At 45.5% G+C, this 22951-nt stretch overlaps 1 protein-coding gene across 1 annotated transcript in view; it reads right to left on the reverse strand.

Annotated features, from left to right (window-relative positions):
• Positions 1–10856: 10856 nt before the first annotated feature.
• The window catches only part of LOC140724015 (E3 ubiquitin-protein ligase TRIM39-like), a 49505-nt gene continuing 37410 nt past the window's right edge, over positions 10857–22951 (reverse strand). Inside the window, exon 8 of the mRNA XM_073038505.1 lies at positions 10857–11052. Within this exon, the coding sequence (XP_072894606.1) occupies positions 10857–11052 (196 nt within the window). The remainder of the gene's footprint in view (positions 11053–22951) is intronic.

Below are 22951 nucleotides of genomic sequence, written 5' to 3' on the forward strand. Positions count from 1 at the left end.
ATACGGCACCCTGTACTCTGTGGCCACCTGTACTGTAAAGCACAGGAGTACGGCCGGATTACAATTATACTTCAAAATGAACTTGAGGATTATTGACAGTACCCGCTATCAATCGGAAGGGGGGTATTTCCACGTTATCTCTTTCTGCACCTGAATCACTCCGTCTACTCACACTCACGTCCCAGTGGGATTTTGTACCGCTCGGTAAAAATCGGCAACGCTTCTTCTGGACGACTAACGAATCCGGAGCTAGTTGTTTTAGTTGTTTTTGTTTATAAAGAATGAATCTCTGTTGGAGCGTGTTTAATGTTAATGTACTGTTCATTTCATGTACAGTGACATAATCAATATTAAAGTGCCGCTTCAAAAACGCCCTGTCCAATTGTGTTCGGACTAAACAAACACACAGGCCGGTATCCTAGCAACAGTCAGGACTCGCAGCCGAGGCAGACAAACAGGTTTGGTAAAACAAGGCCGAGCACTGTTGGGGGTTGGGCAGAACACTCCGGGAGGGGGAGGCACAGAGTCCCAACTTTAAACGGAGCCCATCTGAGGGACGAACAGCAGAATCCATTGAGAAAGCGGCAGGACAGGGTGACACTGTGTTGTCTCTCCCAGTCCATAACTAATAACCCCACCACTGATAATGTTAAACTTTAAAATGGATTTAACGAGGAATATCAGTTCTTGTGAAATCTTCATCACCATCCACACCCTCATAGCAATAAATCAAACCTACATACTTTCTTGACAGTTCCACGCAAATTTATTATCAAAACCCGCATATATTACCACATACCTCATGGGCAGATTCCATTTCTTGTAGCTGCTTAGAAGAAAAATAAACACAACAGAATTTAATAAACACGACGCAGGGAGAGTCAAAGATGGAGAAACAACCAACGTACAGGGAAAATAAATTTGCAAATAAAAAATATATGACGATGAAATTGAGTTGTAAACTCCTTGAATGTGAGTCTGTAGGTTGTGGAACGAGTTGAGATTTGTTGGTGATTTAAGTTGGCCACAGTGGTTCAGGAGCCTGATGGTTGTAGGGGAACAACTGGTCCTGTACCTGGTGGCGTCGGACCATAAGGGTCCAGTATCCCTCTCCCAGATGTAGTGGCGAGAAGAGGGCATGTCCTGAATAGTGGGCGTCTTTTGTCAGTGTTCCCTGGGAATGTATACAATGGTGTGGACAGGTTTGTCTGTGATGGACGGGGCTGTATCCACCCCATTCTCTTCACTAGATCGCTTTAGTAAACATGACAGGATGCCGTCCAGGAATACAATACCTCACATCTGCGATAGTTAGTCATAAATATTCATTCTGACCTGTCGGGGTATTAAAAGCTGTCTTCCACTCATCCCCTTTATGAATGCGAATTCAGTCAGAAGGGTTCCTCAGGTTCAGTTTTGTGACGATCGTTGGAATAGTCCTGGTAAATTTCCCGGGATCATCATAGGTCAAAAACTTGGGAATGTCAGAGGCAGACTCGGAAACAGGGATTACAGTCTCGGGAACTCGGTGAGCTTCTGGGAGTCAGCCCAGGATGCTGCCATTGGACCATAACGGGACCATGCTATGAAAACCACGGATACCGTCAGGTATGATTGTCCTCAGGGGAAGAGATAAGGAGAGGTCTATCGGTAACCTCAGGGTCCATCAAACCTGACACACGTTTCCTGGTTCAAGATGTTGCTTGTCAGGAGCAGAGGCTCTCAAAGGGTAACCAAACTTAAAGGTTGGTACTCCTACTGGTCGGGTCACCCGCAGATCTAAAAAAATACCTGTGGAAACAAAGTCTATAAACGGCTGGAAGGGCCAGTTCCTTGGTTTCCAAGGCCAGGTTCCCCAAAGACTGTGGGATGAGGAGGTATCTTCGAAACTGTCTCTATACTCCCTTTACCAACCAGTACACCTTTGGACTGTGGGAGGAGATCGGAGCAACCGGAGGAACCCACAGGGACACAGGGAGATTGTACAAACCCATTAAAGGCAGCGTCCTATCTGAAACCCTGTACTGTAAAGCATTGCCACCACTACGCTACCGTGCTGTCTCGTAAACCAGAGTAGGGTCGAATGACAATTATACTTCAAAATGAACTTGAGGATTATCGACTGCAGCGCTATCACTTGGAAGGGGGTGTGCTTCCACTGTGTGATGCACCATCAATAACTCTCCGAGACGTGAGGAGAGATATTGGCTTTTATTGACTGGAAGAAAGAATAAGCAGCAATTAACCACCATACTACATCCAGGAGACTGAGGGCCGGGATCAGGCCTCAATCGCTTTTATACCGGGGTCTGTGGGAGGAGCCACAGGAGCAGTCAGCAGGGGGGCGTGTCCAGACAGGTATATGTAGTTCACCACACTGTGTCTATTCTGCCCCTGAATCTCTCCGTCTACTCACACTCACGTCCCAGTGGGATTTTGTACCGCTCGGTAAAATCAGAAAACATTCTTCTATACGACCAACGAATCTGGAGCAGATTGTAAAGAATGAATCTCTGTTGGAGCGTGTTTAATGCACTGTTCACTTTCTGACACAGGGGGTCCTGAAACAAAATCAATATTAAGATTCCGCCTCACCAACACCCGATCCAATTGTATTTCTAAACCCGAACCCCTTGCATACATTGAGCGGAATAAACAAACACACAGGCCGGTATCCCAACAACAGTCAGGACTTGCAGCCGAAGCAGACAAACAGGTTTGGTAAAACAATGCCGAGGACTGTTGGGGGTTGGGCAGAACCCGGGAGGTGGGGGGAGGCACAGAAGCTCATGTTTACACGGAGCCCACCTGAGGCGGGGTTGGGCAGAACACTCCGGGGTGGGGGGCGGGGAGGCACAGAATCTCATGTTTACACAGAGCCCGTCTGAGGGGCGAAAAGCAGATTTCCTTGACAGTGTGTAACTGTGGGGGCTCTCCTAGTCCACGAGAAATAACCCCATACTGAGCATACACGTAACTTTAAACATTAAAATGGGTTTAACGAGGTGGAAGATCCCAATAAAAACATGTGGGATGCCTGGATAATGAGGACGTGAGCCAATTCAAAGTGGCAGGGTGAAGGGATACGGTTTATCCACTAGCAGGTCACAAACAAGGGGGATATTTCCCCGCTGCCGCATCATCACATCCTTACCATGAAGCTGGTGGTGTGTTTCAGAATGCGTATGGTGTGCTGGCCATCAGTCGTGGCATTTATCTCAAGAACCATGTTGCAGCTGTCCAAAAGTCTAGTTAGACAACACTGAGAATTTTGTGTCGGGTCTCGTCTCCTCCTGATAAGAAAGATGTGGATGTCTTTCGAGAGGCATAGGAATTTTATCAGGGCATGTTTAGTTTTCGCTGTGTTTTGGTAAACGGCTGAATCACGATAAGCTGGAACTTGAACCTGAAGCCGTTGCGGAAAGGCTGCTGGAATGTAAACATCCCTCACTGTAGACCAGCCAGCTCTACATTAACCCTCCTTCTCCCGCGGCAGATTGCTACACTTCTGAATGTTAAGACATTTGAGGATTCTGTACAAAACCGGGCCCCAATGGTTACGCTGTGGATAAAATCTTCCGGAATGATGAGCTGGATTGTTGTTACCTGTGAGACTGGCGACACTCAGAGTGGAAGGCTGATCATCAGCAGACATCCTACCATCGTGATGTAGGAGCCACACAACATGTTTAAATGACAAAAACACAAAGTAAAAAGCAAATTAAAATAAATCTGAATGGCTGCTGCATGTCGGTTACTGGTTCATATCCGCTTTACCTTGGGAAAATCACCGTGAGAGGGCAGAAATGCGGGATCCACTGTCAGAGAGCCGCTGCTGACCGTGGTGAACATAGAATAATAGAACCGAAACAGACCATTCGGCCCATCTAACTGGTGCCGAACTACCATGCTGCCTAGATCCATCTACCCGGTATGTAACTCTCCAAACTCATTTTATCCATTTACCAATCCAAATTAATCTTAAATGTTGAAATCAAATCCGTTTCCACACTCTCACTACCTGAGTGAAGTTTCCCCATACAGATAGACCTCAGTATGTGCAGTTGGGAGACTGTAGGTCTGACACGGTGATCAGCAGCACAGGAGCGCCGCAGGGGACCGTGCTCTCTCCGGTCCTGTTCACCCTGTACACATCAGACTTCCAATATAACTCGGAGTCCTGCCATGTGCAGAAGTTCGCTGATGACGCGGCCATAGTGGGGTGTGTCAGGAATGGACAGGAGGAAGAGTATAGGAAACTGATACAGGACTTTGTGATATGGTGCAACTCAAACTACCTGCGTCTCAATATCACCAAGACCAAGGAGATGGTGGTGGACTTTAGGAGATCTAGGCCTCATATGGAGCCAGTGATCATTAATGGAGAATGTGTGGAGCAGGTTAAGACCTACAAGTATCTGGGAGTACAGTTAGACGAGAAGCTAGACTGGACTGCCAACACAGATGCCTTGTGCAGGAAGGCACAGAGTCGACTGTACTTCCTTAGAAGGTTGGCGTCATTCAATGTCTGTAGTGAGATGCTGAAGATGTTCTATAGGTCAGTTGTGGAGAGCGCCCTCTTCTTTGTGGTGGCGTGTTGGGGAGGCAGCATTAAGAAGAGGGACGCCTCACGTCTTAATAAGCTGGTAAGGAAGGCGGGCTCTGTCGTGGGCAAAGTACTGGAGAGTATAACATCGGTAGCAGAGCGAAGGGCGCTGAGTAGGCTACGGTCAATTATGTAAAACTCTGAACATCCTCTACATAGCACCATCCAGAGACAGAGAAGCAGTTTCAGCGACAGGTTGCTATTGATGCAATGCTCCTCAGACAGGATGAAGAGGTCAATACTCCCCAATGCCATTAGGCTTTACAATTCAACCGCCAGGAGTAAGATATGTTAAAGTGCCGGGGTTGATTGTATTTAATGTATTTAAGTAAACTACTTAAGAACTTTTTAAAAGCTATTATTAATGCTTTTTGAGAGAGTGATTTAGATGCATATCATATTTTTACTGAGTTAAGTATTGTATGTAATTAGTTTTTTACAAGTGTATGGGACATTGGAAAAAAATGTTGAATTTCCCCATGGGGATGAATAAAGTATCTATCTATCTATCTATCTATCAACTTCCCGTTGAGCATTTAAAAAAAAGGCTCTTGCATAAACAGAATTATCTGTCTGTATCCAATATACAAACGACATTTACACATTTACCCATCCCCATCACCAGAGACATTAAATATTCCACCGTGTACGTTGGGAAATGCACCACAAAGCCAACCCGAGCGTGTCCGCTCTGTTTAAAAACCGAGAGGCCAAGTCCTGCTCCTATATATTATGGTCTATGGTCAGAGATCCCTCAAAGTAGCTGGTGAAGTTGGTAGACAAAAGATCATGTTACAAAGGATCAGGCCATTCGGCACATCGAATCTGTCCTGTCGTTCCGTCATGATTGATTTCTTCTCCTGTCGGATCTCTCTTCAATTTCTCATCCTACTGTTCTATAGGGAGTCAAACATAATGTGTGACCTTATTTTCAAGATTTTAGCTTATCTTAGAGGACAAGCTCAGAAATAGTAAGGAAACCATATACAGAGTTGAGAAACGATGCTGATGCTAAGAACTGTAAGGCAAAGAAGTAAAAGCTGGTGCTTCTTAGGTCTATTATTTTGATAATAAAAGACTATTCACAAGATACCAACCTATTAACTAATAGGCTACTAAACTCTTCCCGGGCTTCCAGCCAGGTGCAGGTATCAGTTTAAATGATATTCCGATGACAACCTCTGCCATCTTCATCAGGGATGATGCAGGGACATATCTAGTCCAATGATACCCAGGCATCATCATCCGGAGTCATTTCAACTCGCCTGCAGTGGCTGGCGTCTATCCACATACTTTTAACTTCTACCTGAACTGCTGAATTGGTAATCAACCGTACTTGGTCAGGAGCTTCCCGCCGAGCTTCCAGGGGTTCCTTATGCGGTTTCCTGACCAGGACCCAGTCGCCATGGATCAAGGTATGTCCTTCTGTTATTGGACCACTTCAAGCAGCAGAAACCTGTTGGGAATCAGACTGAACAGATTTGTCAATTTTGCAAAATTATCTGCTAAACTATCTGACATAACATGTCTGTCAGCCTCTCTGAGATCGAGAGCTTACTAGAGGTCGTCCCGTCACCACTTCTAATTGCCTACATTTCGTTCTCATTGTTGGGGCTGTCCTGATGCTCCATTTCATCTAACAGGGGCCATGGTACGTCTTCCTTGTGAGAGCTGGTCAGCCGTTGTTTGATGATGCCCATTTATTCCATCAACTTGTCTTCATCACTCTGGTGGATGTGGACTATGAAAAGCCAGTCAATATTCATCATTCAACATGATTATTGACAAACATTTCCATTGAGATGTGGTTCTGGCTTCTACCCATCCTGTAAATGTGTCCACTGCTAATAGATATGAATATCCTCGGCTCGTTGGTGAAGTGACGTCATCCACTTGCAGATGTAAAAATGCATCAGGTGGGCAGCAGAGCTTGGTTGAGGTAGCTTCCCCGGTGATCCAGGTTGTTTACTGTTTCATACATCTCTCGGCTGTCAGTCGGGCTTGCATCATGAACTATGGATTTCACCTCCATTGGAAAAATGTCAATTACCTTTTGCACTCGAGTGTGTCCTCAGGAGTGGATTAGCCGAGCGAGATAAGGAAGCAGTTCAGCTGGCGCTACCAGACTATGAGTATTACCCCAGTCAGCGTCAGAAAAGTTTCTGTTATTCCCACTCTCTGTCTGCTGCCAATCAGCCAATGCTTTATCCATGCTACTATCATTCCTGAAATACCCTTCACTCTTATTTTCTTTAGCAGCCTCACCTTGTCAAAGGTTCTGAGAATCCAAGTGCACAATACCGACCACTTTTCCTGTCATGCTTTTTAAAGTCCTCAACGAAGTCCAACTGATTCGTCAGGCAAGGGTTTCTCTTCAGGGAACTCTGCAGACTCTGGCCTATTTTCTTATTTGGCTCCAAGTACCCCGAACCCTCATCCTTACTAATCGACTCCGACATCTTCCCAACCTCTGAGCTCAGCTACTCACGCCTTCCCTTCTTGAAGCATGGAGTGACATTTGCAATTTTAGACTTTCAGACATTTAATCCTAACTCCCTTTGCACATCACCATCAAATCTCAACTGATTCCTCAAATGACAGCCTCTACAACTCAATGTTATCGTCATTTTTGTTTTATTTGCACCCTTTATTTTCACTGCACATCAGTTGTTTCTCTATCTTTGTCTTTTCTTGTGTAGTTTTAATAAATTTGGTTGTGTTTTTTTCATACAGTATAAGCAGCAACAAGAAATTGATTCTCCATGAAGAATGTGATTTGATAATAAATTTACCTAGAACTGCTAAGAAAGGATTGTTGGCTTGATTTATTGCTAAAAGCGTTTGAACGATGATCACGGTTTCAAAAGAACAGATGCAATCAGCCAAATTTGTTATCTGCCAATATAATGTCCCTAATTGTCCATTCCCTGCACATTCATCACCTATTTAAGAGTCTCTTGATCCCGCCTGCCATATTTGCCTCCAGTATCACTCCTGGAAGGGCATTTCATTCACCCACCACAGTGTGTCAACAAAAAATTGCCCCGCACACCTCCTTTCAGCTTAAACCATCTCAGCTAAATGCTTGCCGCCCAGTCTGTGATATTTCAATCTCGGGACAACAAAACCAATTGTTTATTCTGTCTGTGACTCTGTAATCTTACAAACATTTGTTAAATCTTCCTTCAACCTCCACAGCTCCAGAGAATACAAGTTTGTCCAGTGTCTGCTTATAACCTACGTTGCGTCTCAACAATTGCTACACCTGCCCATTAACCTCCTCACATACCAATATTCTAGGTCCTAAACAATGCCCCCAGATGAGGTAACACTTCGCTTGTGAGTTTGACCAACTGTTCCCCGTCCCCTCTGCAGTGACCAGATCTGACCACTAGAGGGAACTACTTTTCTTCTTTCCGGGTGATTCCGTGTTCACGAGGATAATTCCGGGAACGAAGAAGTTAACGTATGAGGAGCGTTTGGCATTTGGGCCTGTACTCCCTGGAATTTAGGTGAATGCGGGGGGAGGGGGGGGCGGTCATTGAAAACTACCGAGTGTTTGAAAAACTAAATAAGGTCGATGTTGAAAGAATTTTTCCTGTGTTGGGGGAACTACATGACAGAGCCTCAAAACTGAGGGTATTTTTTAGCCAGAGAATAATGGATCTGTGGAATGTGCTGGAGGTCAAGTCCGTGGGTAGATTTAAAGTGGAAGTTGACAGTTTCCTGTCTGCTCTGGACGTCAAAGCATATGGCGAAAAGATATGGAGTTGTTTGGGATCCGGAGTCAGCCATGCAGTGATAGTGGAACAGACTCGATGGGTTGAATGGCCTAATTCTTCTCCTACGTCATGTGAAGTCTTATGAAAAGCACCTCCTGTTGGCTGCACATTGTAATTCCACTTCCATTCCCATTCCAACATGCCTGTCCATAGCCTTTCCTACCGCCACAATGAGATGACTCTCAGGTTGGAGGAGTAACATCATACCCTGGCTGCCTACCGACCTTACAGCATGGACACAGATTTCCCAACTTCCAAGAATTTCTCACCCCCCCCCCATTCTCCATGTTGGCTCCCCTCTCATTTCACCACCTCTCCAGCAACTTTATCTGGTATCTCTCCTCCTTATCATTTTCCCATGGTCCACACTCCTCATCAATCAGGTTCCTTCTTCAGCTGTTTATCTCTTCTCCCTATCACCTCCCAGTTTCCAACTTCACATCCTTTCCCCCAACCACTCACCTTTCCCCTCATCTATCACCTGCCCCCTTGAACTCCTTCCACTCCCACACCGCCCTTATTCTCCCTTCTGCCCCTTTCCTTTCTACTCTGCAAGAAGGGTCCCGACCTGAACCAGTAACTCATTATTCATCTCCAGAGATGCTGCCTGATCTGATGAGTTCCTCTAGCATTTTGTGTGTATTACACTGTTATATAAATAGGAAAGAGAAAATCCCTGCAGAGCACCACCTCCAGGCAGAATACTCTCTATCTGAACCACCCTCTACCTTCTATAGAGAAGACAATTCCGTATCCACACATCCCAGAGTGGATCCCTGCAGAACACCACATGTCACTGACCTCCAGGCAGAATACCCTCTATCTGAACCACCCTCTACCTTCTATGGAGAAGACAATTCCGTATCCATACATCCCAGTGCAGATCCTTGCAGAACACCGCATGTCACTGACCTCCAGGCAGAATCCCCTCTATCTGAACCACCCTCTACCTTCTATGGAGAAGACAATTCCATATCCACACATCCCGTGCCTCCTGACTCTGAATGAGCTTACCATGAGGAACTGATGCCTTGTTAATATCCATATACACCACATCCACTGCTCTAACTTCATCAATACACTTTGTCATATCCTGAAAGAATGAAATCCAGATGTTGACAAAGATGTTACTGACACCAGAAGCTCTTGGTTATAGGGAAAAATTGAATGGGTTAATTTCAGTTCGAAGGAGAGGTGATTTGATAGGTGTGTATATTTTACGAGGGTATAGATAGGGTGGCTAAAATTTTCCAGTTAGCTTGGGTGAACTACATGCGGAGATGATCGGTTAAGGGTGAAAGGTGAAAATTTTAAGGGAACATTCTCACTGAGAGTGTGGTGGGTGTGTGGAACGAGCTGCCAGCAGAAGTTCAACATTGACTAGAGTTTTGGATGACTACATGTGTGGGAGAGTTCAGTACAGATCGGTGGGAGCAGGCAGAGTAATAGCTCAGCAAGGTCCAGACCGGCTAAATGGCCTGTTCTGCGTTGCAGTGTTTAAAAGAAAGATGCTAATGTGAAGGGAAACTGCTGGCAAGGTCTAGAAGTAGAGACATGGATTGGAGCAGTGGCGACACCCAAGTTTCAGGAACTTCACTGATGATATTATAGTGTGTATCACTTGTTGTCATAGAGAACTGGCTTTGCTGTTAGACCTGTGCATCAGCACTTTATTCAGCCAACAGGACCTAGTCTGTTATTTCTTTAAGTCTTTCTGTAACCACCAACATTCTCGGTTGCCGGTGTCAAATTGCTGTTAGTGACATGATCATCATTGTGAGGTAAGTCTAGTGTCTGTAGTGTGTCCGTCTTGTTGGATGCAATTGACCCAGATTTGTTTTTCAGCTGAGCATCCAATATCTGGTCCACGTGCCGTCTCCATACAGGGTCTCCAGCATCCACTTGTCCTCTCGGTAATCACCTCCTAGGACCTTTTCTCCAATCTCGAAGTTCCGTGCTGATCTGCTGGAAACTGGCTCAACTGCACTTCCTCCATAGATCCGGTTTCAGGATGTCTCGGCAAGATCTCAGACTCCTGTGCATGAACATCATTGCAGGTGTTTGATTTGTCGTCGCATGGACTGAGTTCCAATGCACTAAAAAGAAAAAAGCTGTTCACCTTGTGCTTCAGACAAATGTCCTCCTTGTCCATAGTTTTGTTCGAATGCTTGGAGGTTTGGATAAAACTTTCAACTGACCCATTCGTTTCTGTGTGGTGGTGAGCTGATTGGAAATATCTGATGCCATTTTCCTGCATGAATAGTCTAAACTCTTCTGACATCTCTTCTGGTCCATTGTCACACATAATTTGTTCACCATCAGCAACTTGTGGAGAAGGCAGTTGTCAGAGTGGAGGAAGAGCAGAGTGATTGAGTTCACTGGTATGACCTTCTGCCACTTCGAATGAGCATCCATAGCAGCCAGAAACACGGAATCCATGAAAAGCCCAGCAAAGTCAATATGTACATCTATCCACAATGAAGACGGTCATTCCCACAGGCGTAACGGTGCCTGTAGGGGTGCATTTTGAACTTCGTGGCATCCCAAACAGCTTTTGTCCAAGTCTGCAATCTATCTCCTATTCCTGGCCAACACTCGTAACTCCGGACGAGACTCTTCATCTTCACTGTATCCAGCTGTCTTTCATGCAGAGTTTCTAACACCCTGGTGCACAGTTTAGACGAAAACACATCACGAGGTCAACACATCACCATTCTTTGACTTACCAACAGTTGGTCTCATCTCACTGACAGCACTGGAAACATAGGGCTGCCTATGAGCTGGCCATTCTCGCATGGTGATTTCATAGACTTCCGACAATGTTGGGTCAATCCTTGTTTCTCTTTCTGTTACTGAATGTGTTACTGGAGTTGATCCACCAATGAAGTCCCAAAACGTCGACTGCACTCTTTTCCATAGATGCTGCCTGGCCTGATGAGTACCCCCAGCATTTTGTGTGTGTCGCTTGGACTTCCAGCATCTGCAGATTCTCTTGTTCTCCTTTAAAAAGGGAGCATGCCTTATGAAAAGGGAGCTTTGCATATGAGAATAGGGTTGAGTGAACACGGCCTTTCCTCCTTGGAGCGACGGAGGATGAGAGGTGACCTGATGGAGGTGTACAAGATTGTTATGGGTGATGAACAGACCTGATGGACAATGGGGTGAAGAGTTAACCATCCCCCCCCCCCCCCGAGAAACACGAACTATTACTGTTGCTATGCTGAGCATGAGAAAGAGAGACGGAAAAACAAGCAAGAACATCGGCGACAGGTAAGAGAGACGGGGAAATTGCTGATTTACCGTATTGTGACTCCTTTTTGAATTATTTACTGTTTCGCTGCAAGGACAATAGTTTGCTCATAAACATTCCTCAGCGGACTGAAGGAGTGGCCTTATTTGATGGACACAGTCATTCAGGAGTGATGGATAGCTGAGTCCCCGTGAGTAGGGATAAAAGACAGGTCTGGAGAGACACCCTCCAGACACGCCAGTGGACACTGATTGAGTGTTGGAACCCTCAAGAAAGGTGGGGGCTTCGGAGGTCGGTCAGTAAAGCTCACAGTGTTAAAACAGGGCCGGTGGGGACTTGTGTGTGTGTGTCCACTCATGCCAGAGCGACGAGTCCACCACAGAAGAACGGTCTAACAGAAGGACGGAGAGGTCATAACTGAATGACCACACTGATACAACGGATTAAGAAAGCAAAGGAAGGTTTGCCTGACCGTAGCTGTTACATCTCGCTTGCTCGCTCTCTCGCTCTCTCTCTCTCCAACGATGACAATACAACAACAAAATTACATCAGCACTCGTGAACTGAACTGAACTTTATACTTTTCTATGACAATTTATTCACCCCTAGACATCGATAGAGCTTGTTTATTATTGATTATTATTATTCCTACACTTTTAGGTTTGTTACTGCTAACTTGTTTTATATGTATATTTGCATTATTGATATGGTCTTTGCTTATTTTTATTAATAAACACCTTTAGTTTGTTACCACCAGACTCCAACAAATTCTTCTTTCTCTGCTGGTTAGACACCCAGTTACGGGGTAGGTAACAAGATAATGAGAGTCATTGATCGTGGGGTTCGTCAGAGGCTTTTTCCCCAGGGCTGAAATGGCTAGCACGAGAGGACATAGTTTTAAGCTGCTTGGAAGTAGGTACAGAGGAGATGTCAGGGGTAAGTTTGTTTACGCAGATTGTGGTGAGTGCTTGGAATGGGCTGCCGGCGGCAGTGGAAACAATAGGGTATTTTAAGAGACTCCTGGATGGGTATATCTAGCTCAGAAAAACAGAGCCTAGTTTGTTCTAAGGTAGGGACATGTTCGGAACAGCTTTGTGGGCCGAAGCGCTTGCATGGAGCTGTAGGTTTTCTGTGTTTCTATGTTACATACCTCGAGCAGACTAAGCAAACACACAGGCCGGTATCCTAGCAACAGTCAGGACTTGCAGCCGAAGCAGACAGACAGGTTTGGTAAAACAATGCCGAGCACTGTTGGGGGTTGGGCAGAATCCCAACATTGAACAGAGCCCGTCTGAGGATCAAACAGCAGATTTCCTTCAGAAAGCCTCAGGACAGGGCGGCACTGTGTTGTCTCTCCCAGTCCATCAGTAATAACCCCACCAGCTGAACATACAGGTAACTTCAAACATTAAAATGAGGTTAATGAGGAGAAAGATCCCAATGGGGGACCTGGATAATGAAGACGTGTATCCACGAGGAGGTTGACAAACCTAGAGGGATATTCTCCCCGCTGCCCACATCATCACATCCTTACAATGTAGCTGGTCGGATGTTTAAGAATGTGTATGGAGTTTTGAACTTCATTAGTCGGGACATTAATCTCAAGGGCCATGTGACTGTACTTCCTTAGAAGGTTGGCGTCATTCAATGTTTGTAGTGAGATGCTGAAGATGTTCTATAGGTCAGTTGTGGAGAGCGCCCTCTTCTTTGTGGTGGCGTGTTGGGGAGGCAGCATTAAGAAGAGGGACGCCTCACGTCTTAATAAGCTGGTAAGGAAGGCGGGCTCTGTCGTGGGCAAAGTACTGGAGAGTATAACATCGGTAGCAGAGCGAAGGGCGCTGAGTAGGCTACAGTCAATTATGGAAAACCCTGAACATCCTCTACATAGCACCATCCAGAGACAGAGAAGCAGTTTCAGCGACAGGTTGCTATCGATGCAATGCTCCTCAGACAGGATGAAGAGATCAATCCTCCCCAATGCCATTTGGCTTTACAATTCAACCGCCAGGAGTAAGATAGGTTAAAGTGCCGGGGTTAGGACTCAATGTATTTAAGTAAACTACTTAAGAACTTTTTAAAAGCTATTATTAATGCTTTTTGAGAGGGTGATTTTAGATGCATATCATATTTTTACTGAGTTCTATCTATCTATCTATCTATCTATCTATCTATCTAGTTAGACAACACTGAGAGTTTTGTGTCAGTTCTGGTCTCCTCCTGATAGGAAAGTCGTGGAGGTTTTAGAGAGGGAGAGTAGGAAATTTACCCAGGGCATTGTTTTGTTTCAGCCAGTATGCGGGTGTACGGCTGAATCACGGCAAACTGGAACTTGAACTTGAAGTGGTCGGGGAAAGGCTGTAAACATCCCTCACCGTAGACGAGCCAGTTCTACATTAACCCTCCATCTCCCTCGGCAGATTCCAACACTTCTGAATGTGAGGACGTTGGAGGATTCCCTCAAAGCAGCTGCACAGGTTGATAGTGCGAAAGGCCATGATAGAAAGGATCACAATGGGAACATTAGGCCCATCGAGTCTGCCTGCCATCCCACCATGACTGATTTCTTCTTCTGTGCACATTCTGTTTGATTTCTGATCCTCAGGGTTCTTCCGGGCCCGTGTCCGTATGTTGACGCAGTGGACAGAAGCTTCTGGAATGATGAGCTCGATTGTTGTTACCTGTGAGACTGGCCACACTCAGGGGGGAGGACTGATCATCAGCAGACACGCTCCCATCGTGATGTAGGAGCCACGAGCCATATTTAAATGAAAAAAACACAAATTTTATACAAACAAATAAAAATAGCCGTATCACACCGAATCGTTGGTCACTGATTCCTACCCGCTTTACCCTGGCCAAAGCAGCGTGAGGGAGAGAAATGTGGGACACACCGTTAAAGAGTTGCTTCTGACCGTGAACATAGAATTATAGAACCAAAAACAGGCCATTCATCCCACCTATCAGACGCCAAACTACCGTACTGCCTCGACCCATCGACCGGATGTGTCGCTCCCCAAATCCCAGCCCTCATTACCTGTGCAGATCACTCTTAAATGTGGAAACCGAAGCCGCATCCATCACTTGCGCTGGCAGCCCGTTCCACACTCTCACCCCCTGAGTGAATGTTCCCACCTCACCTTCCCCTTTGGCACTTCAATGAAAAAATGTCTGAAATAGCTTCTCACATTTTTGCAAGAGCGACCAGCCCCATTTACTGGGCACCAGGACACACCATCTTTAATTACCCACAGAGTTTATTGAAGACTGCACCCAAACTAGACCATGATGCACCCCACAATGTAGTTACGATCATGTTACAAAATAAACATAATTATCTATCTGTATCCGGTATACAAACAACATATACACATTTACACATCCCCATCACCAGAGACATTGAATATTCCACCGTGTATGTTCGGAAAGGCACCACAAAGCCAACCCGGGCATATCAACCCGGTTTAAAACACTTTATTAAATATAATGGGGAAGACATTGAAGTGCATGCATTCAGCCAAACGACAAGGCAGTATTAGCGTGTGTAAGGAGTGTGTTTATCGAGCGCTGCCCGTCACAAGCCGAATGGCCGAATCCTGCTCCTGCACCTTATGGTCTCCCATCGTCGTGGAGCCTCAAATGCGGCTGCACAAGTTCATAGACCAAAGGGCCATGAGATAAAGGAGCAAAATTAGAACATTAGGCCCTTCCAGTCTGCCTGCCATCCCATCATGACTGATTTCTTCTCCTGTGGAAACTGTTTAATTTCTGATGCTTAGAGTTCTCCCGGGAGTTAAAAATAACTAGTGACCTTAATTTCAAAATTTCGGTTTATCTTAGAGTACAAACAAACATACAAATTCTCAGCAAACTAAACAAAGAGCTGAGAACAATGGCAAGAAGTGTAAGGCAAAAAAGTCTGCGTTTCTGAAAAATCTCTCACTTCTATAATAAGATAAAGGAACTTACTTCGATGATGATGAATTTTTTAACAGGATAATAAATTCTCCTGCTTCCAGCCGGGTAAAGGTGTCAATTTTAACCGATGTTTCCATTACAAACTCTGCCATCTTCATCGGGGATGATGCCTGGGCATGTCTATTCCAGTGGTATATATATTTCCGTCAGCCGCCCCGATTAGACATGCCCAGATGTCGTCCCTGACGAAGATGCAGAGTTTGGTAATGACATGTTGATTAAAATTGACACCTGTACCCGGTTGGAAGCCTGAGAAGAGTTTAAACGTCATCAACACCAGGAAATCACTGGGTCCTTTATTTTAAATTAATACGCTGCATAATTTCAGTAAATGCAGCATATGTGTAATGTGCTCATCCTTAAACAATGAAAAGTGAGAAAGGTGATATATCAGTATGGAGAGGCCACTGCACAGGATTGGAAAATGCTGCAGAAAGTTGTAAACTCAGCCAGCTCCTTCATGGGCACTGGACTCCACAGCATCCAGGACACATTCAAAAGATGATGCCACAAAAAGGTGGCATCCATCATTAAGGACCCCCATCACCCAGGACATGACCTCTTCTCATTGCTACCATCAAGGAGGACGTACAGGGGCCTGAAGAGCCACTCACTGTTTCAGGTACAGCTTTTTTTCCGTCTGCTATAAGATTTCTGAATGGACAACGAGCCCATGAACACTTGCTCAGTATTTTCCCTCTCTTTTGCACTACTTTTTAAATATAATGTTGTACATACTTCTTGTAATTTATACTTTTTATTACTATGTATTGCAATGTACTGCTGTCACAAAACAACAAATTTCACCACATATGCAGGTGATATTAAACCTGATTCTGATACACAAACACACACAGCTGGGCTCAGACATACAACACTCCCACATTCCTCCCTTTGTGACACCCTGCTTGCTCCGTGGCCCCCGGTATGAAGCTCAAACTGTTGCAACACCTGCCCTTTATATTCATGGCTGAGGCTGTGTTGTGTCTGTTCACGGTTTGAGTTCGATATTAAATGAAGAGCATTGAATGGGAAGGAAGGTTTGAATACACGAATAAAGATCTCCTCTGAAGGTATATGGGGTCCTGGTGAGAGTGTACAATCGAACACTGTGTACAGGTCTGGTCTCTCTCCCAGAGAGTCAGTCTGTGGAATGAAGGGAATGAAGAGAAGGTTTCCCAGATTGTTTTGGGTGGAGGGAAGGATGAGGAGGTGTCCTTAGAGAGATTATACGGACAGGGTAGCGGTAGGTATGATGTTTCCTGGCTGTGGTTTGGAACCAGGGATCCAGACTCAAAATCAGAGGTCAGCTCAGCAGGACAGATGTTGAGGAGAAAGTTTCTCACCCAGAGTGCGGCAAATATTCTTGAATGTTCCCCACAAGGTTTCTGAATTGAAAAGGCAAATTTGGTGTCTCAGCGATGTTGGGAACTTTGCATGAAAGTGGCGCTGAGGTGAAAGGTCAGGCATGTTCCGAATGGCGATGCATCCTCCTGTTTCTTATTTTCTAAAGCACAAGTTTGCCTTTGCGGTGAGAGCACCTCAGAACCATCAGCAGCCGCTGCAGTTATTTCACGTTCTCGGTTTTTATTTCCGAGAAAATTTTTTAAAAAAACAAACCGCTGGAGGAACTCAACGGGTCAGGCAGCAACTGCAGCGATCTGTGGAGGGAAGTGGACAATCGACATTTTGGGTTGAGACATTCCAGATGAAGGATCTCGACCAGGAAGGGCGACTGTACATTTCTCACCACAATTCTTCCAGGATGATGTTTCTTACTGCAGGTTCCAGCATGTGCAGTCTCTTGGGCCTCTCTTTTCAGAACTTGTCCCTTTCAGTCCTGCCTCAGACTGAACCAGGCTCTTCTCTCCGGCTTCATTTCTGTTCTGCTTCTTCTTTAGCCCATCACGCCTACGGGTCGCCAACAGCAGCTCGCCAGAGACCCCAATCCAGGGCCTGGGTTGATGGGCCCTGTGGCTTCTTTTTTCACCACACGACTTCAATCGTCTTCCAGGGGATGGTCCTTCTGAACCCAGGGGATGGTCCTTCTGATCCCGGGATGGTCCTTCTAATCCCGGGGATGAGGCCATTGGAGATTCAGTTGATGCTTCTGTCGCACTGTTTTTTTTTCACAAGCCCAACCCTCCTCCTTTCACAGCCGGGCTTAGACAGTCCAGGGCCACGTTTTCTTTACTGTTCCCACCTGTTTAACATTTTGCTGATCCCACTCTGATATGGAAATAGCCACATTTTTCCCCACTGAACACATCCAGCAAAACCACGGTCAGTGCCCGACACTGCAGCGTGCAGGGGATCAGCAGCTCCCCGAAAGTGAAAGCATTCTGAATCAGGAAAGTGCTGGAGTTAACGTGGCTTCAAAAGGAGAGACCGAGAGTTGGACCGAGGAGACAATTTGTCCCGTCTGCCTGGATTTCTTCACCGATCCAGTGTCACTGGAGTGTGGACACAACTTCTGTCACTCTTGTATCACACGGTGTTGGGAAAGGGAGGAGAGAAACTCCTGCCCGGAATGTAGAGAGGTGTTTGCTGACCGCACCCTCAGCGTGAATCGAGCCTTAGCAAATCTGGCTGAAAAAGCTCGAAATCTAAACCTGAATCCGAAAGGGAAGGAAAGGAAACGTCACTGCGAGGAACATGAGGAAGAACTGAAGCTGTTTTGTGAAACGGACAAGACACTGATCTGTCTGGTCTCTAGAAATGCGCAGGAACACAGAGAGCACCGCTCCATGACGATTAAAGAAGCTGTTAAAATCTACAAGGTAAAATCAACCTGAATTCGATACTGACCCCATCGTCAAGTTTATCTCCAAAGTCCGACCTACCGCAACACGAGCCTCTACATCCAACTTATCCTGACATCTTTCACCATCTCCAGCCGGATTCTACCACCAAACACATCTCTCCCTACACCCAGCCCACTCAGAATCGCTGTCTACGTCACTCCTTTATCCACTCGCTCCTCTCCCTCCTGGCACTGACACCTGCAAGCGGGACAAGTGCTACACCTGTCTCCTACCTGTCTCCTGCTGCTGTTATGTATTGAACCAGAGGTGATTAGGTAAAATAACCCTTAGGAGACAGTGCTCACAACATGACTGAGCTCAACTTGAAATTTGATAAGGAGAAAGTAAAGTCTGATGTTGTAGTATTTCACTGGAGTAAAGGAAATTACAGCGGTCTGAAAGAGGAGCTGGCCAAAGCAAACTGGAAGAAGATGCTGGCAATGATGACAACAGAGCAGAAATGGTGTCAGTTTCTGGGAAAATGAGGAAGGTGCAGGATCGATGTATTCCAAAAATAAATAAATACTCAAATGGCAAAATAGTACAACTGTGGCAGACAAGGGAAGACAAGCTATTGTAAAGGCAAACGAGAGGGGCTACAACAAATCAAAAATGAGTAGGAAGACAGAGGATTCAGAAGCTTTAAATACCTACAGAGAGGAACTAAAATAATCATTGGGAGGAGAAGAATGAAATTTGAAACCAAGCTAGCAAACAATATCAAAGTGGATAGTAGAAGTTTTTTTCCCCAAGTAGGTAAATAAAATAAAAGAGATGAGAGTGGTAACAGGATCGCTAGAAAATGAGGCTGGATATACATTAACGGGGGACAAAGAGATGGCAGATGAGCTAAATGAGTACTTTGTACCAGTCTTCACCGTGCAAAACACTAGCACTGTGCCCGGTGTTGAAGGGTTCGAGGGAAGAGAAGTGAGTGCAGTTACTGTTACAAGGGAGAAGGTGCTCAAAAAGCTGAAAGCCCTAAAGGTACATAAGTCACCCGGACCAGATGAACTGCACCCTAGTGTTCTGAAAGAGGTAGCAATAGGCATTCTGGAGGCATTTGAAATAATCTTTCAAAAATCATTTGTCTCTGGCATCGTGTCAGAGGACCTGAAAATTTCAACTGTCGCTGCACTCTTTTAGTAAGGAGGAAGGCAGCAGAAAGGAAATTATAGACCACTTAGCTTCACCTCTGTGGTTTCGAAGATGTTGGGGTCAATTGTTAAGTATGCCCATATGGAATACTTCGTGACACAGGACAAGGTAGGACAAAGTCAGTATGGTTTCCTCAAGGGAAAATCTTGCCTGACAAACCTGTTGGAATTCCTTGAGGAGTTACAAGTAGTATAAAGGGGATGTAGTAGATCAGCGGTGTCAAACTCATTTTAGGTCACGGGCAAAATAGTGAGAATTCCTTCTCGAGCTGACTGAAGACTTGAAAATGATTCTGAAACTTACTTTCCAGCTGTGATATTTTGTCCTTATAGCTGTCCATGTTGTCATTATTACCATGAGCGACATACACAGACTGCAAAGAGGGGAAATGAGCTGGGTTGCTCCGGGATAGTTGCATCTCCCACAGGCCTAATTTAATTTGAAAGGCACAAATGCTGTCGTAATATTCTGTAACAAGTTTGTTTGGGCCTTGCATGTTAACATTAAGCACATTTAAGTGTTCTGTTATATCCACCAAAAATGCAAGATCGTGAAGCCAGTCTGGGTCATCGAACTCTGCCACTGGCTTCCCTTTCTCATTGATGAATAGTCAAATTTCCGCACGTAATTGAAAGAAAATGTTTGAGCGCAACACCTCTGTTCAACCAGTAGACTTCAGTGTGTTAGGACAGGCCGTGTCCAATATTACTTTTGGTGCCAAGAGTCGCGAAGGTCGTGTTTAACACCCCCCACCCCCGTCGGCCGGTCAATATTAAACCGGTCCACGGTACAAAACAGAGTGGGTACCCCTGGTGCTTATGCATTATTTCTACTTCCGGGTTGCGGGATTTTACTTCCGGTCTTTTCTGCCCCGGTGCGCATGCGTGTGACTAATCAATTTGGAGTCGATCTCGCCTTTTACTGAGGCCGAGGTAGTAGATGTTGGGCTTTTAAAGGTTGGTGACCACTACCCTAGAAAATGACACTGGAGAGGAGAAATGTGACAAAGGACATGGCAGAGGTACTTATTTAATATTGTGTGTCAATCCTCACTGTGACTGATAACAGCTGTGCGTCAGAAATGTGAGAGTGTCAGGGGAGAGAAATGAGTGCTGTTGCTAATACTAAGGAGAGAGTGCGTGGGACGATCGAAGGTCTGAAGGTACCTGGACCAGGTGGACCACACCCCAGTGTTCGGAAAGAGTTAGCTGAAGAGAATATGGGGGCATTAGTAATGATCTTTAAAGAATCACTAGATCATTCAAGATGACTGGAAATTGCAAAGGTCACTTCACTCTTTAAGAAGGCAGAGCAGCTGGGGAAAGAAAATTATAGGTGAGTTAGTCTGGATGTGGTGTGCTTGGGAAGATGTTGGAGTCCAGTGTTAAGGACGAGCTTTCGGGTACATGGAGACACATGATAAAATAGAGCAAAGACAACATGCCTTCCCTTAAGGGGAAATCTTGCCTGACAAATCTGTTGGAATTCTTCGAGGAACACAAAGCCAAGATAGACAGAAGGATGATTTGGATGACAGAATTGTTGCCTTTGTGGCCAAGCTTGCAGATGATATGAAGATAGGTGAAGGGGCAAGTAGTGCTGCAGAAGCTCGGAATCTGGGGAAGGACAGAGACAGATCAGGAAATGGGCAAATACGTGATAGATGGATTATTGAGTAGGGAAGTCGTGCATGCACTTTGGTAGAAGGAATAAAGGCATAGACAATTTTGTAAACAGGGAGAAAATTCAAAAATCAGAAGTGCAAAGGGACTTGGGTGTCGTTGTGCAGGATTCCCTAAAGGTTAACTTGCAGTTTGTGTCAGTTGTAAGATCGGCAAACTCAATGTTTGCTTTCATTTCGAGAGGATTAGAATACAAGAGCAAGGATGTAATGCTGAGGTTTTATAAGGCATTGTTCAGACCACACCTAGAGTATTGTCAGCAGTTTTGGGTCCCTTATATCAGAAAAAATGTGCTGGCATTGGAAAGGGTCCAGGAGGTTCACAAGAATGATTCTGGGAATGAAAGAGTTAACATATGAGACATATTTGATGGTTCTGGGCCTGTACTCACTGGAGTTTAGAAGAATGGCTGATTTATTATCCCCCTTAACCCCATTCTCCCGCCTCCTCCCCATAACTTTTGAGACTCTGACTAATCAAGAAGTTTACCTATCAACTTGTGCTTTAAAGATCACACATGAGAAAATCTGCGGATGCTGGTAATCCAAGCTACACAGGTCCTGATGAAGGTCTTGCCTGGTCTCCTGTCTGGAGAGAGTTGATGTCTGGAGGATGTGGGTGGGTCGAGGACCAGATGGCACAGCCTCCGACTGGAGGATGAAAATCTGCGGATGCTGGTAATCCAAGCTACACAGGTCCTGATGAAGGGTCTTGCCTGGTCTCCTGTCTGGAGAGAGTTGATGTCTGGAGGATGTGGGTGGGTCGAGGACCAGATGGCACAGCCTCCGACTGGAGGATGCTCATTTAGAACAGAGACGAGGAGGAATTCCTTTCGCCAGAGAATAGTGAATCTGCAGCAGGCAGCTGCGGAGGACAAATAATTGTGTATACTTAAACTAGATTAACACACACAAAATGCTGGAGGAACTCAGCAGGCCAGGAAGCATCTATGGAAAAGAGTAGACAGTCGACGGCTTGGTCTGAAACCCTTCATCTGGACCTGCATTGCTTAAGGATCTGTGCATTTCCATCCCGTGTCCTAGTGAGGGGTTGTGGGCGATTGGGTTGTGGGAAAGGGGACAAAGGAATACTCAGCCCCCATCTTTGTTCCCCTCCAACTTCTCATTATGTCCACACACACAGTTCACCCACAGACATTCCACCCCTCCCCCAACTGGTTCTGGTTCAATCGCCCGTTCATCTCTCCCCTACTGGTTCCCATTATCACCTCCTTTACTATCTCGAACCTTCTACTTTCCACTTCACACTCAATGCATGTGAACATTGAATGAAGGGCCTGTTCCTCTGCTGTACTGCTCTATGTTCTCTATTCCCAGTTTAGAAGAATGGGAGCAGATCTCAGGGAAACACAAAATTCTTTCAGGGATCAACAGGCAGGATACAGGGAGGATGTTTCCCCTGTCTGAGGAGTCAAAGGTCAGGGGTCACTGTCCATTTGGAATTATCAGCACGGGGGTGCATACAGCATAGAAATGTTCCCTTTGACCCATCACCTCTGTGATGATCTATTTACACATCTACATTCATCCCATTGGCCGGCATTAGGTCAGTCTCCCTCTGTGTCTTGCCTGTTGAAGTGTCTGTCCAAGTGTCTCTTCAACACAGAGGACTGGAGGCCTGTGACCTGCAGAGGTCGGTGCTGGGGCCGGGTTGTTTGTCATTCATATTAATGA

Source organism: Hemitrygon akajei, unplaced genomic scaffold, assembly GCF_048418815.1.
Source record: "Hemitrygon akajei unplaced genomic scaffold, sHemAka1.3 Scf000152, whole genome shotgun sequence".
NCBI classification, from domain to species: Eukaryota; Metazoa; Chordata; class Chondrichthyes; order Myliobatiformes; family Dasyatidae; genus Hemitrygon; species Hemitrygon akajei.